Below are 14611 nucleotides of genomic sequence, written 5' to 3' on the forward strand. Positions count from 1 at the left end.
CACACCCACACACACACAGAAGTACACACACACAAATGCAGAGGACAAATTTCCGTCAAGGACAAATAAAATAACATAAGACACACACAGACAGGTGAGCAGCCATCTCCATCTTAACTGCCTAACTACACAACAACACACACTCAGCCATCTCCACCAACTACGCATACACACACAGAGTGGTCTTTCCATTCCCCCTTGTCACACTCACCCACACACACACACACACAAATGCACACACACACACACACACACACACACAAGAGTGTTCTCTCAGGTTTTGTAGACCTGAATGTGAAACTGTGGTGTCTAAATGTAAGCTGTGTGGTGTTACAACACTGTCACACAGCCCTGTGCCTGTAAACCTGCAAACATCCAGCCTGTCAGACTGGGGGCGGGCGTGATGGCAAGGACGCTAAACCCCAGAGGTGCTAGCGTTTGTCACTGGCAAGGATGCTAAACCCCATGGATGCTTCTGTCTGTTAGTCACTTGCAAGGACGCTAAACCCCATAGGTGCTAGCATTTGTCACTAGCAAGGACGCTAAACCTCATGGGTGCTAGCATTTGTCACTACCAAGGAGGCTAAACCCCATACGGCAGGTGCTAGCGTTAGTCACTAGCAAGGATGCTAAACCCCATGGATGCTTCTGTCTGTTAGTCACTAGCAAGGACGCTAAAACCCATAGGTGCTAGCATTTGTCACTAACAAGGACGCTAAACCCCATATGGCAGGTGCTAGCGTTAGTCACTAGCAAGGAGGCTAAACCCCAGAGGTACCGTGTTAAATGCTCCAAATGTAAAGCACTTTGAGCTGCATTCTGTGTATGAAAGGTACTATACAAATAAAGCTTATTATTATTATTATTATTATTATTATTATTACCTGAAGGAAATACAGTGTAAAATATCATACAGAGAAAAAACAAATAATGCAGATATAGTTGCAATAGTGTTGCTAGGGTACATATGTTGGTTGTTATGCCAAATTAAGTGGTTGTTATGCTGGTTGCTTAGGTAATCCTGTTGGTTGCTATGGTGGTTGCTAGGTTGAAGTTGTGGTGGTTGCTAGGCTGTTGCTAGGGTATCTGACATGATTGATAGGCTGTTGCTAGGGTACTTGAGGTGGTTGCTAGGCTGATGCTAGGTTACTTGTGGTGGTTGCTATGCTGGTTGCTAGGTTAGACTCATTGGTTGCTATGTTGGTTGCTAGGTTGTAACTGTGGAAGTGGTTGCTAGGCTGTTGCTAGGGTATTGACATGGTTACTAGGCTGTTGCTATGGTACTTGAGGTGGTTGCTAGTCTGTTGCTAGGTTAGTTGTGGTAGTTGCTATGCTGGTTGCTAGGTTAAAGTCATTGGTTGCTATATTGGTTGCTAGGTTGTAACTGTGGAAGTGGTTGCTAGGCTGTTGCCTGGGTATTTGACATGGTTGCTAGGCTGTTGCTAGGGCATTTGACATGGTTGCTAGTCTGTTGCTAGGGTACTTGAGGTGGTTTCTAGGCTGTTGCTAGTTTAGTTGTGGTGGTTGCTATGCTGGTTGCTAGGTTAAACTCATTGGTTGCTAGGTTGTGGAAGTGTGGAAGTGGTTGCTAGGCTGTTACTAGGGTATTTGACATGGTTGCTATATTGGTTGCTAGGTAGATGAGGTTTAAAGGTCTCATCTCATGGTTTTTTCATTAATTTTGCAGTGGTCTGTAGTATTGATGAATGCCCTGTGAGCCGGTTTTGGTGAAAGAAATGCTCCTGCGTCTGTTTCATGCTGTTCTAGTTTGGTGGGGAAGGTGGGCGGGGAGGAACGACTGGATTTCGCCTCTAGTCATGAATATTAATGACATGCTAATGAAGTCACCTCTGATTGGCTAACAGTACTGTGACGCTTCCTCCAGTGCGTCCTCATCCGATTCTGCCTGTGCTATGCTCCATATTCAACTTTACAGTGCTAAACCTGGCTAAAACTCGAGTCAAAACTGTTGCACAAAATGTCTTCGGAGATACAACTTCATGTGTTTGATCCGAGTAGGAAGAAGAACCGCTTCCTGATCGTTTGTCGGTGAACGTTGGTTTAATAGAATGGTAACAATTGCATGTCCGCTTAAAATTTCTCCTAAAAGAGGTAAACGTTTGTGGCAATAGTCATCTTGCATTCAAGTAATAAACAGTTGGAAACGTTTTAAAATAAAGACCTATTTCTTTACACAGTCAAAAGTCTTTGCAATCTTCCTAGTAGATATTTTACTTCACAACACAGGTTATAAGCACCCTAAATGCAGTTCAGCCACTGACCTAGCCTGCTAATTGTATGCTATCGGAATAGATAGTATCATGGAATTCAAACCATAACGATCATTGAAAGACCACTTGGTTATAGCTCAATATATATATATATATATAGTTCTAAATGCAAACACACTTACCTACTCCTAGCTATATTTCGCTGGAATTGCACCGGCAGAGAACGTGTGCTGCAAGACTTCTCCAGTAATGAGTATAAACTATGGCTTTGATAGCCTACATTGGCAGAGGCTAGCCTACTCAAGTTGTTTTCTGTCACGTATGACCCTTAGGAAACTACTGGAATCTTATAGTATAAGACTACTATAGACAAAACTATAGCAGTTATAGGATATTATAGAGTTATTAGTAGTACTTCTACAGTATGTCCCAAAATATGTATTCCTATAAGATTACTATAATATTTTGTCCCAAAATACTATTCCTACACTACTTTTTCATAAGGGGATTGCTCATGTGGTTAGAAAAATGGGCAACACCAGTACCCCTGTTGTCTGTATGACCCTGTACCCAGGATTAGAACCAGTCTGCCTTAACATAATGTACTCCCTTCAAAATGCACTAAACATTCGACTATGACTACTATGGCCCTCTGTGAGACAGAAGATATGAAATGTAAGAAACCTTTAGCTTAAAAGGGACAAAAACTGATGAAACTCCTAAAACAAATATACAAAACAGGTCAATTTTCAATAAATAACTTCATTATATTTACATACAGCAGTGGTACTCAATCTCAAGTGTTCCACAAGTAGATGTGGTAAAATATAATAGATGAGTTGTTTGCAATATTGAACCAACTTGTATGTAAATCCAAACAGTTCTGCAACACTGATGTAACCTATGCCAGTTTAAATCATATGAATCCTCTGACACCATAAGCAAGGTGCAAAGACAACAAGCAAGGTGGTTCAGTGAGAAGGCCTATTGTGTAATATACTGTTGAAGTAGGTCTACTGTTTTTTTTTTTTTGCTAGGTGGTCCGTGAAACAATGACATAGTAATATTGCAGTCTATTAAAATAATGCAAACACAAAACAAGAACATCCAAACTATGCACAGAATTAACAATGTCCTCTTTTTGCCAGACGATGCAGACATCTGGCCTACAGATCCTTTGTAAGATGGTGCTGGGATTATTTAGGGAAAAAGGTCTGAGTTGCTGTTTCGGCTTGTATTGTCCTGGGGATCCGAAGGGACCACACACAAAACACATTCGTTGGCTGTGATGATTCTATTACATTGCTCTTTGATTGCGCTGGGCCATAGGTGGAGCCATCAGGTGTTATTGTGGAGATGTCGCTTTCATCCTCCTCCTCCTCTTGATCAACCCGAGGTCTTCTAGCTGGCCTTGGATGAACAGGCTTGATGGCAGTAGAGGTAGCAGGTCCCCATGCCCATGGTGTATGCAAAGTGCTTGTATCAATACTCATACTTTTCATTAAGTATTCTGTTTGGGTACCTAAAGTAAATAAATGTGTATTACTGTCAAGTTACAAGATACTAATAGTACACAGGACATTCACTATCTCACACAAAACTGTACTGGCACAATGGAAACAAAAATATTTTAGTCACTGTGGTAAGGTGTATGATGTACTAAGTAGCACACCCACAAGAAGACATTCGGTAATATCAATTCTATCTGTTATGCAATTCATGGGTTTCATCAGGTCCATTTACACAGGTGTATTAATCAAGCACCATGCAGTCTACATTCATAATCGAGGTGCTTGATTTTATACACCTGTGGAAGGTGACCTGAAGAAATCCATGAATTGACTTTCCCAAACATTGACGAGCACATAAGAACCTGTATTAGCTTACTAGAAAAAGACTTCTAGAAACTAACTAGCACAACAATAAAAGTTAGATCACAAACCTTTGCTTCTAACGTGATGACCCAATGTAGGCTAGAAAGCTGTGTAGCCTGCCATGAGGATGTGCTCTGGAAGACATACAAAACACTAAGTAAACAGCAAGTAATCAAACAAAACATCATTGTAGGCCTACAAAGGTCAATGTAATAATGGCAAGAAGACATAAATTAGACTGAAGTGTAAATACCTGAGCTCTAGTGATAGCAACTTAGCCTAATAGTGCACGGGTATTGTGTTTTTGATTTTCCCTGTTTAGACTAGAACAATACCGCATTACTTAGTTGAGCATAAGATATTGTTGCTAATATTATTATTTGTGGTTTAACACTTAGGTTAGAAGATTATAGGTTCAACAAGCTAAATCTCTGGGTAGTGTGGTCAGTTTCTTATGCGTGTAGCTACACCAGGCACGTAACTGAAGCATTCTGTTCGCGTTATGTACTGCAACAATTAGCTTCCAATAGGCCTAATCAATGGAAGTAGCTACACCTGGCGTGTTTGTGGCCTGTAGGCTACGTTCGGGAAAATAGACCATTCCTCTAATGGATTTTACCAGAGCCCTTCCTATTAGACATTCTCTGATTTTACACGTCGCGAACAGAACACTTCAGTTACGTGCCTGGTGTAGCTTCCTGTAATATAGGCTAGCCTAAGCCTAGCTTGTAGGCTACCCTTTTCATGCATGCTAACGTGAAGAATATGAACATGCTATTTTGTAACAGACGTTAGGTGGAAAAGTTTGTTTGTACTTACAGCCTGTGAGCTGGTGGTCGATCATAATGACGTTACAGAACCAGGTTTTCAGAACATCGATGCAAAACCACTTTCTAACTGTAGGCAGTGAGTGTGGTCGAAATGATTGGAACACAGAACTAATGTTGCATTACTTCGGTGGTGGTGTTCCAACAATAAATCCGAACCATTTCTTCCTCAACTCATGTTTCTAAGGCAAGACATGCAACATTGATGTGTTATTGCCACAAATAACACAGGCACGATTTTTTTCCGCCATGTTAGCAACTTGCTGTTAACTCCTACTAGCTGCAGAGAGACAATCCCTTAGCCGCAAAATCTTCCAGTCTTCCTGTAGGCGGTCACAAGCCAAGGTGGGCGAGGCCATGAATAATCAGTTTCCCTTCGGCCTCATTGGGAAGGGCTCTTTCTGATTCGCTTGTTTTTCCGTGTATTTTCTTTCATTGGCTAATGCGGGCAATGGGGGTAGAAGATCATTTTCACGTGCAGCATGCATATGCAACTTGGAGTGAGCTATAGTATTTCGAAAGTAACAAGTATTAAACGGTTTCTCAGTGAATGAGACCTTTAATAGTTGGAATGACTGAACAGTTAAATAGGTGGATAGTTTAAATCAGTGTTTTTCAACCACTGTGCCGGGGCACATTAGTGTGCTGTGAGAGATCAGGTGTGCTGCAGAAAATTACCCAAATGTCACTCACTGGTCCAGAAAAGCAACTGTTGCATCAAATAATTTATAATCACATGCTCTCATTGATTGTATGATTGCACTATTTGTGGTATGCAGGCATTGTACAACGGGGCTCCCATATCCAGTATTCACAGAATCATCACATTCAGTTCATAACAACAATTCAATTATAGTTATAGTCACCTACAAATCACACAGGATGTTAGTGTGCCGAGGGACATTTTAAGTGTCAAAAGTGTGCCGTGGCACAAAAAAGGTTGAAAAACACTGGTTTAAATGGTTAAATTATTTGCTAGGTAGATGAGGTTTAATATAGTTGGAATGACTGAACAGTTAAATAGGTGGATAGTTTAAATGGTTAAATTATTTGCTTGGTAGATGAGGTTTAATATTGTTGGAATGACTGAACAGTTAAATAGGTGGATAGTTTAAAAGGTTAAATTATTTGCGAGGTAGGCCTAGATGAGGTTTAATATAGTTGGAACGACTGAACAGTTAAATAGGTGGATAGTTTAAAATGTTAAATGATTTGCTAGGTAAATGAGGTTTAATATAGTTGGAATGACTGAACAGTTAAATAGGTGGATAGTTTAAATGGTTAAATTATGTTGTGGACAGAGGAAACAGTTGAACAAGATGTGAGAATGACACTGTATGCTGAACTCATTGAATGCCAAGCTGTTTTTGGAAGCTTTGTCCTAGAGTGCCAGCAATCTAGACCATTGTTGATGATTTTTGTACAGCCACAGCATATTCTGTGTTATAGCTATGAACACATACAATGGCTCGTTTCAAAGGTGAGACATTAAGCTCTCAGTGGGTGCAAACCGTGTATTTCTACACGCCTCTGTTCCTGAGAAATCCCAAGCTAAACAGTGGCTAGTTTTCATCAAAATCGCTGTTTATTTTCTAGAAATGGAGATATAACGTCTTTCATGAAATATGAAGTGTTGCCTGTAAAGTTTCCGGGAAGTGACCTGGCGAGACTGCCACCTAGTGATAGACCCACGAAAATGGCCTGGTTTTGAGCTGACGTGCATGCGTCACTGATTCGACCCAAAGCGGCAACCGAGTTATGATAAAATGTCCAGATTGTGCGTTTTCACTCAATGCTAGACAGTGTATTATATACAGTCTCTGCTCTGTTTGTATGGAAATTGCAAGAATCCACGTAGTTCTATTAAATCTATTAATTAAACAGCCTTCCGACAGGTTGAAGCGGAGCTTTGCTACCAACGTTATCGGGTAGTTTTGGTTTTTGTCACGTGCATGCATGCATTGAATGAACGCTCATACCACTACTTAATTGTACGTCTCTATGTCTAATGACATCGAATTAAGTATTTCCTCCTGAATGCAAAAACGTTTGTTTTCTTTTTCTGTCGGTCCGCGATTCCTTGATCAATTGCGCAGCAAATTATTACACGAAGCACCGGGCCTAATTTCACTCCACGGCTCCGCGGCCCATAGTTTGAGAAACGCTGTGTTAGAGTGTCTAGTTTCGTCATTAAAAAAAAAAGCTAAAAACGTAATATTACATTTTTGGCACTCAACGCATGGGAAGGATTACGTTTTTGGCACTCAATGAGTTAAAGCCTGAGAAACTGACAGTTGATGCAGGTGGCCGGAACACCTGGCCTAGGAGTCTAATTGCTTAACAGCCCGATTGTGATGTCATCAGCCAATGTTAAGTCCATGGGGAAATTTTGAGTAGTTTTTAATTAATAGTTTAGTATTAAAGTTGAAAAGTACAAAGCACCCATGTCCTAAGTAAGACCTACTGTACGTAACAAAGTTTGAATGAATTTTCTATGTTAAATGGTTGATGCGGCATTAAATGCGTTAGAAGAATAATAAGAACATTTGGAAGAACAGTACAGTGCATTTTCATGCACTGTAATAATAATAAGAAGAAATATAGCTGCAAGCAGCAATGAGGGGGCCAAGCAGTGAGATCAGCAGGCCAGATTTGCCATGTAAGTCAATGCCGTTTTATCAGACATATAGCCTTAAGCAGTCACAGCAAGTTCCATGCCATACAACCCAAGATTGGCTGAGTTACAAGGTCAAGTTTCACATCAAAACATAACTGATTTTGTGGGGCTGAACCAGGGCTGAGTGTCGCCGCCCCCTCCCCCAGCCAGCCCACCGCCGCAACCGCCCCTGCCCATCCCACCCCGTCCCACCCTTGCACGCACACATTAGAATGAACTAGATGGAACTTGCTGTCATCAGTTTCACATCAAAAATAAAAGATTGACTGAGATATGATCACACTTGCTGTGATTTAAACACAGAGGTCAAAATTGGCGTCATAGGGTGTGTTGAACTTCGGCTTGGCCCAAGGATTCCAATGATACCTCATTTTGCCATTCGAGTCAACAGGTCAAAAGTTAGATCCGTGAACACAAGTCCAACTTTGGCCTGTTGGTGGCGCTAAGCTTGAGGTGCCGGCATGAAACTTGGTGAAATGAATTATTGGACTGTCCCCAATTAGTGTGCCAAATTGTATAACTTTTTTAGCAGGCGGTTCTATGGGCTGCCATTGACTTCCATTGCAAAATAATGCGCATCAGCAACTACTGGCCAAAATGCATTTTTGTCAATTACGGAGCCCCCTAGAGGTCAAATGTCACCAAATTTCTTGAGCATCCTCCCGATGTGGTCTGAGGTACTTGTACTAAGTTTGGTTTTGATACATGAAAGCGTTGCTGAGATATGAAATCACTTCCTGTTTGGCGGCTTCGCCACAAATTTTTATTGGCTGGTACAGGCCAAAGCTTCTGTCAATTGTTCCAGAAAGCAATGCACTCATCAGGCATGGTCTGAAGATGGTCTCTGCCAATTTTGGTGAGGAACAGATGAAATTTGTGACCTGCCAAAACTTTTTTGTGTTTTTGATTTAATCCAATATGGCGGCCGAATCAATTACGATGACATCACAAGTTGGCTTGGGTCGGCCTAAGGACCTTCAACAGTAGTAACAGACACCACTAATGGGTATTAATTCTAAGCACAACTGCTGCTACAGGCCAAAAGGCATGTTTCTTAATTACAGCGCCCCTAGAGGTCAAAGGTCACCAGATTTCTTGGCGTCCCCTGATTGGGTCCTGAGTCCATGGACTAAGTTTGGTTATGATAGATGAATGGGTTGCTAAATTATGAGCTCACTTCCTGTTTGGCGGCCGCGCAAATGTCGATTGGCTGTTATTCTGTGTGAGCGGTTTTAGTTCGAAGGCGAAAAGGAATAACTTTTGTGCGGCTTGGTCTGAAGAGCATGTGTGTCAAGTTTGGTGACGATCGGACAAAATTTGTGACCTGTGAAGTTTTAGTTTCACTTTCACTAAAATCCAATATGGCGGAAAATCCATCATGGCGGAAAATGACGTCATAGGGTGCGTTGAACTCGGCTTGGTCCAAGGATTCCAACGGTACCTCATTTTTCAAAATTGGATCAACAGGTCAAAAGTTACGTGCGTGAACGCATGTCCAACTTTGGCCTGTTGGTGGCGCTAGAGTCCTCGAGGAGCCGACATGAAACTTGGTGAAATTAATCATGGGACTGTCCCCAATCGGTGTGCCAAATTTCACAACTTTTTACCAGACGGTTCTATGGGCTGCCATAGACTCCCATGGCGGAAGAAAGATGTTAAATAATAATAATAATAGTAAGAAATCAAAGAAACGCAATGGGGCTTCGCAGCTTCGCTGCTTGGCCCCCAATAAGCCTACGAAGAACAGTACAGTGCATTTTCATGCACTGTAATAACCTTAAACATATACAAACCACAACACTGCACTCTGCAAGAAGTAGTTAGGTAGACCGGGGCTGTAGTGGTAAAGACGAGGATTCTGTGATCAGGCGGACCACGACCACTTTGCCAATGAGTTCAAATAATAGACCAGTGCAAATGTGTGTAGGCTATATACTCTGCTAGCTTTTAGTAAAGCATGGTTTAGTGGAACAGGTTAGTTGTGGTGGTTGCCTGTCAGAGTAAGCTTGCCCAGTTATTTCTCTTTATTATATCTGGGATGTGAAGCCATGTAGCATCGTCCACAATTAGTTGTGTTGACCAAGATACAAGGATACAAGGAAGTTTATTGTCACATGCATATAGCTACTGGATGTAAGAAATGCAGTGATATTATGTCTGGTGTCAGCCTATTTGTGCATTTATGGGGGGGGCAGTAGAAGAGGGGTTTAGTAGATTTAATGGCAAGGGCAAGTGGCAGCCTCTACATATGGAGGCGTAGGTGCCACCTTTACCCCTAATGTGCATAATGGACTAGGATATTGGCTGCTGTCAAATTTGGATTATGCCACTAGAGGTCAGTATGCTCATGCCCTTCAGTAGAGTGAGCTGTGTCCTGACATTTCTTTGTTGGACTGTTTGTGTGGGTGTTAGCAATTGTGTGTATATTTGCCCACATGTGTGTATATTTATCTGTGTGTGTGTGTGTGTGTGTGTGTGTGTGTCTGTGTGTATTTGTGTATGTATTTATCTGTGTGTTTGTGTGTATTTATCTCTCTCTCTCTCTCTCTCTCTCTCTCTCTCTCTCTCTCAGTTGCTGTGACCACGGTGGTGATTGCCCCTAACCTGGGGGAGGCCCCTGGTCAGATGGTGTGCCCTCACTGTCAGGAGAACGTGGTCACTCGCACAGTCCCGGAGAACGGACTGCTGACCTGGCTCGTCAGTGGAGGACTCTGTATTGTGGGGTTAGTAACATAGTAACACACACACACACTATCTCTCTCTCACTTTCTCTTACACACAAAGATGTACATACACACACACACACTCATTCTCTCTCTCTTACACACAAAGATGTACATACACACACCACACACACACACACACTTATACACACACAGATGTACACACACACACACACACACACACACACACAGATGTACATGTAACCTGCGTTGTGTTAAACCTTGCCGTTCAGCCCTGCACACGCCCGGACTTGCAGCACCTTGGATCAGATGTCCAGCGTGCTAGCAATCAAGCTAAACGTCCAGGCTGCTAACAGCAGCACCTCGGATCACATGTCGAGCATGCTAGCAATCAAGCTAAACGTCCAGGCTGCTAACAGCAGGCAATCAAGCTAAACGTCCAGGCGGCTAACAGCAGAACCTCGGATCAGATGTCGAGCATGCTAGCAATCAAGCTAAAGGTCCAGGCTGCTAACAGCAGAACCTCGGATCAGATGTCGAGCACGCTAGCAATCAAGCTAAATGTCCAGGCTGCTAACAACAGCACGTCAGATCAGATGTCGAGCATCCTAGCAATCAAGCTAAACGTCCAAGCTGCTAACAGCAGCACCTCGGATCAGATGTCGAGCATGTTAGCAATCAAGCTAAACGTCCAGGTTGCTAGCCTGCACTACTCTTGAGACATCAGGAGGGAGGTTTACCAACACACATGTTAGCATGCTAGTTGCTAGCATGCTAGTTGCACTTGTAAATCCTCACAGCCCTAACCTTAAGAGCGCTTCTCAGACATCCCAACTTGCAAAAAGTCATTTCAGGGAGGCATCACAAAGCCCCCCCCCCCCAAAAAAAAATATAGATAGAAATTGTGAAAATAAAATATGTAGATTTTGGTAGTTTGGTCTTTTCATGTAGCCTTGGCAACTAGCCATCTAGTAGGCTATAGGCCTGAATAATATGCACATGAATTGACACTTGTTAAACTCACCTCAACATGTCTTTTGCAATCATTTAACCCGCTGTGGGCAATGCTAAAGTCACTGTTTACAAACAGTGCATCGTGCAAGACTAGGTCCATCATTATGTTTTACTCTTATGAGACAAGGGTAGCCTACACTTTGAAATGGGTCTTACATTTTTCTTTTTTTTGAGGCACTGACTCTACCATGGCGGCTCCTGTTTCTACTGAACTGATTAATTAAGTTCGGGAGAAAAGACATAAAAGCCCGCCTACACTGAAAACTGATTGGTTGATTTAGCGAAACAGGCCAATCAGGATGCTCTCTGTCTTTGATGCGCTCAGACACACACGCACCACCTCTCTCTCTCTCTCCCCTCGTGTGCGCGCTTCACTCAGATGCACACGCGGTCTCGCATGCGCGCTCTTGATCGCTCACTCTAGATTCCGGGAGATTTTATCTAATTTGCGGGCGTCAGGGAGCCGCTATCAATATGCGGGAGACTCCCGGGAGACTTGGGATGTCTGGCTTCTAACCGCTGAGTTGGAAGCCTGGACTTTTAGCTCAGTGATTAGAGCGCTCGACTCCCATGCCGGTGTGTGTCGAGGTGGCGGGTTCGAGGGCTGTGAGCGGCGGACGAATTACGACCTCTGTTACACACATACTGGATACACACACACACACGTACACATTTAGACTCACACAGAGAGACACATGCTCACACAAACACAAAAGAGAGACAACAGGTGTGTGTTTGTGTGTGTGTACATGATGTGTGTTTGTGTGTCTGTGCATGTGTGTGTGTACATTATGTTTGTGTGTGTTTTTTTGTGTGTGTCTGTGTGTGTGTGTGTGTGTGTGTGTGTGTGTGTGTGTGTGTGTGTGTGTGTGTGTGTGTGTGTGTGTGTGTGTGATGATGTGTGTGTGTGTGTACATGATGTCTGTGTGTGTGTGTGTGACGTCCTCTCTCCATGCTGCTGCAGGTGCTGGCCATGCTGTCTGATTCCGTTCTGCGTGGACTCCGTAAAGGACGTCCATCACCACTGCCCCAAGTGCAACCGGCTCATCCACGTCTACAAGCGCATGTGAACCAGGGACCAGTGCCACCTCTCTACCCTCTGCTTGGTGCCAACTGTACCATCCAGAGACAAAAGAAGATTTTACTATACTAACCACCAAGCAGCCATTTATATCATAAATATGTTACCATAGTTACTGCATATTCCAGTTCGTATGTCTGCTTATGTTTATATAAATACATTACAGTAAACTTCATATGTGTTCCATAACCACTCCATAAAGTAGGGGGGTGTGTGTGTGTGTGTGTGTGTGTGTGTGTGTGTGTGTTATACTCCTCTCACCCTAAACCTCCTGGAGGTGTGTGTGTGTGTGTGTGTGTGTTATACTCCTCTCACCCTAAACCAGGGACCTAGTAAGTGCCAGAGGACATGAAGGAATTTAATTTAGTTTATCTTAAAAACCGTGATTAGCATTATAAGAAATCAAATTTGAATAAATGCAATTACCAAATCTTAAAAGCTGCAATCATTGGTGTAGCTAGTGACTCGGACTCAATAGTATTGTCACATTTATGTTTTATAAAAACTCATGTCATTCGTTTGTAACAGTTCCATTAGAAGTGCCCCACATGATAATTCATTATCTTATATGGAAGTCATTTTCATTTATTAATGCATTACTTAGGCTTTGCTTTTTTTACCATGTAGGCCTAACTAATGGCTACCTTCCTGGCTCTTGGGAAACATTCTGTTGAAAGTTGCTCTTTATCTCCTCATCATGTATACATGTAGGCATCTGCATATTTGGTGTATGATGGCACTTTAGTTGTTTTTTCACATTGTTGGCTTCTTTTAAAACTGCCGCTGTTCCTGATCAACATTTCCTTTAAGGCATCCAATGTACAGTAGGCCTAGCAGGGACGTGCACATGGGGGTTGCTCAGGTCTAGACTCGTTGCCCTATCTGAGGGGGGGAAATCAGGGCCGGTTCTCCCTATACGCACACTACGCAAGTTGCGTAGGGCCCTGCAAGTTAATGAAGGCCCCCTCCCCCGTCTCCTCTTGAGTCAAGTTAGTAGGCCCTATACAGTTATAGCGACAGTGCCTGATACATTAAGAAGATGAACATGAAACCGAATTACAATTCAGGGCATGAAAAATGGAAGAAACGCCACGAAAATGACAGCGGGAACAGCATTTGGGTAAACTTGCGTTCGTTCCATAGTTTGATGTCAACATGCGTCTCTCCAGTGTGTTGCTGGTCTAGCATAGGCCTACCTAACAGGGAAGTGAATCCCCTGCGGTTTTCTTGCCAGCCTTTCCCAGTCACAGTAGGCTACTTCACAAAGTTGTGAAATATAATCGCATATTCCGTTTGTTTGAATGCGGGCGACTGGCTACATTTTTATTTATTTTTTTAAATAACCGCATCTTTCAATGCGTTCATAACGTGCAGCTCGTGATGAAACTAGCAGTTTTTCAGCAGAAACATGCGAGGACCCGTCGAAACTAATAGTTGATTTCACTCTTTCCATACATTTTAAAAATAACTAATTGTTTTACAATGTTTCAGTCAAGCTTTAGCCTAATGTATTAACTTTGATTCGCTGTGCTGCATGGACAATAGATGCACGTCGTAAATTAGGCCTATATTAAGTATTAAAATGATTGTTTAAAATAGTCGTTTGAAAAATATATTGAAATAATAAGAGAATCAGGGGAGCCAGTTCATAGCCTATGTTTTTGGCAAGTTGCCTACTACAGACACACAGGTGAAGAACAGTCAGCCAGTAGGCTACTAGCACAACCAGACCCTTACAAAAAAACTGCATTACTTCAAGTATCAAACTGCAGATTTCTGAGTATGAAAACCGCAGATTTGGAGAAAATATTTGCAGTTCTTATGCAGGGAATGCAGTATTTTAGACACAAAACTGCATTGTACTGCATAGTACTGTACTTTCCTACAGAAATGCAGTATTGGACATGAAAATACTATACTGCACTGTAGCCTACTGTGGTATAACTGAACTGTACTTGAAAAAACTGCAGTTATTTTTTGCAAGGGGATATGTATAGCAAGCATCAAAAGCAAACAGCCCAGACACTGAAACTGGGCATTTATTGCTGTGCAGTGGCGGAACAAGTCAGAGCCGGGCCGGGGGCGCGGCACATGACCGGGCCCTTTAGGCTATTAAACTCATCATTACATCATTTTACAACATAGGCTACACATGCCCGCAACAGCGGGTCTTACAAGCGTCAGCGCCACGGAGAGCAACTATGTCATTATGAAGTCCATCGA

The 14611-nt window shown here is 42.5% G+C and overlaps 1 protein-coding gene across 1 annotated transcript in view; it reads left to right on the plus strand.

The window, feature by feature from the left end:
• LOC125287544 (cell death-inducing p53-target protein 1-like) overlaps nt 1-12826 on the plus strand; it is a 16844-nt gene extending 4018 nt beyond the window's left edge. Inside the window, exons 4-5 of the mRNA XM_048233440.1 lie at nt 10182-10332; nt 12272-12826. Of these exons, the coding sequence (XP_048089397.1) occupies nt 10182-10332; nt 12272-12377 (257 nt within the window). The 3' untranslated portion in view covers nt 12378-12826. The remainder of the gene's footprint in view (nt 1-10181; nt 10333-12271) is intronic.
• The last annotated feature ends 1785 nt before the right edge of the window (nt 12827-14611 follow it).

The sequence above is a fragment of the Alosa alosa genome, chromosome 22 (genome assembly GCF_017589495.1).
Source record: "Alosa alosa isolate M-15738 ecotype Scorff River chromosome 22, AALO_Geno_1.1, whole genome shotgun sequence".
Taxonomy (NCBI): domain Eukaryota; kingdom Metazoa; phylum Chordata; class Actinopteri; order Clupeiformes; family Clupeidae; genus Alosa; species Alosa alosa.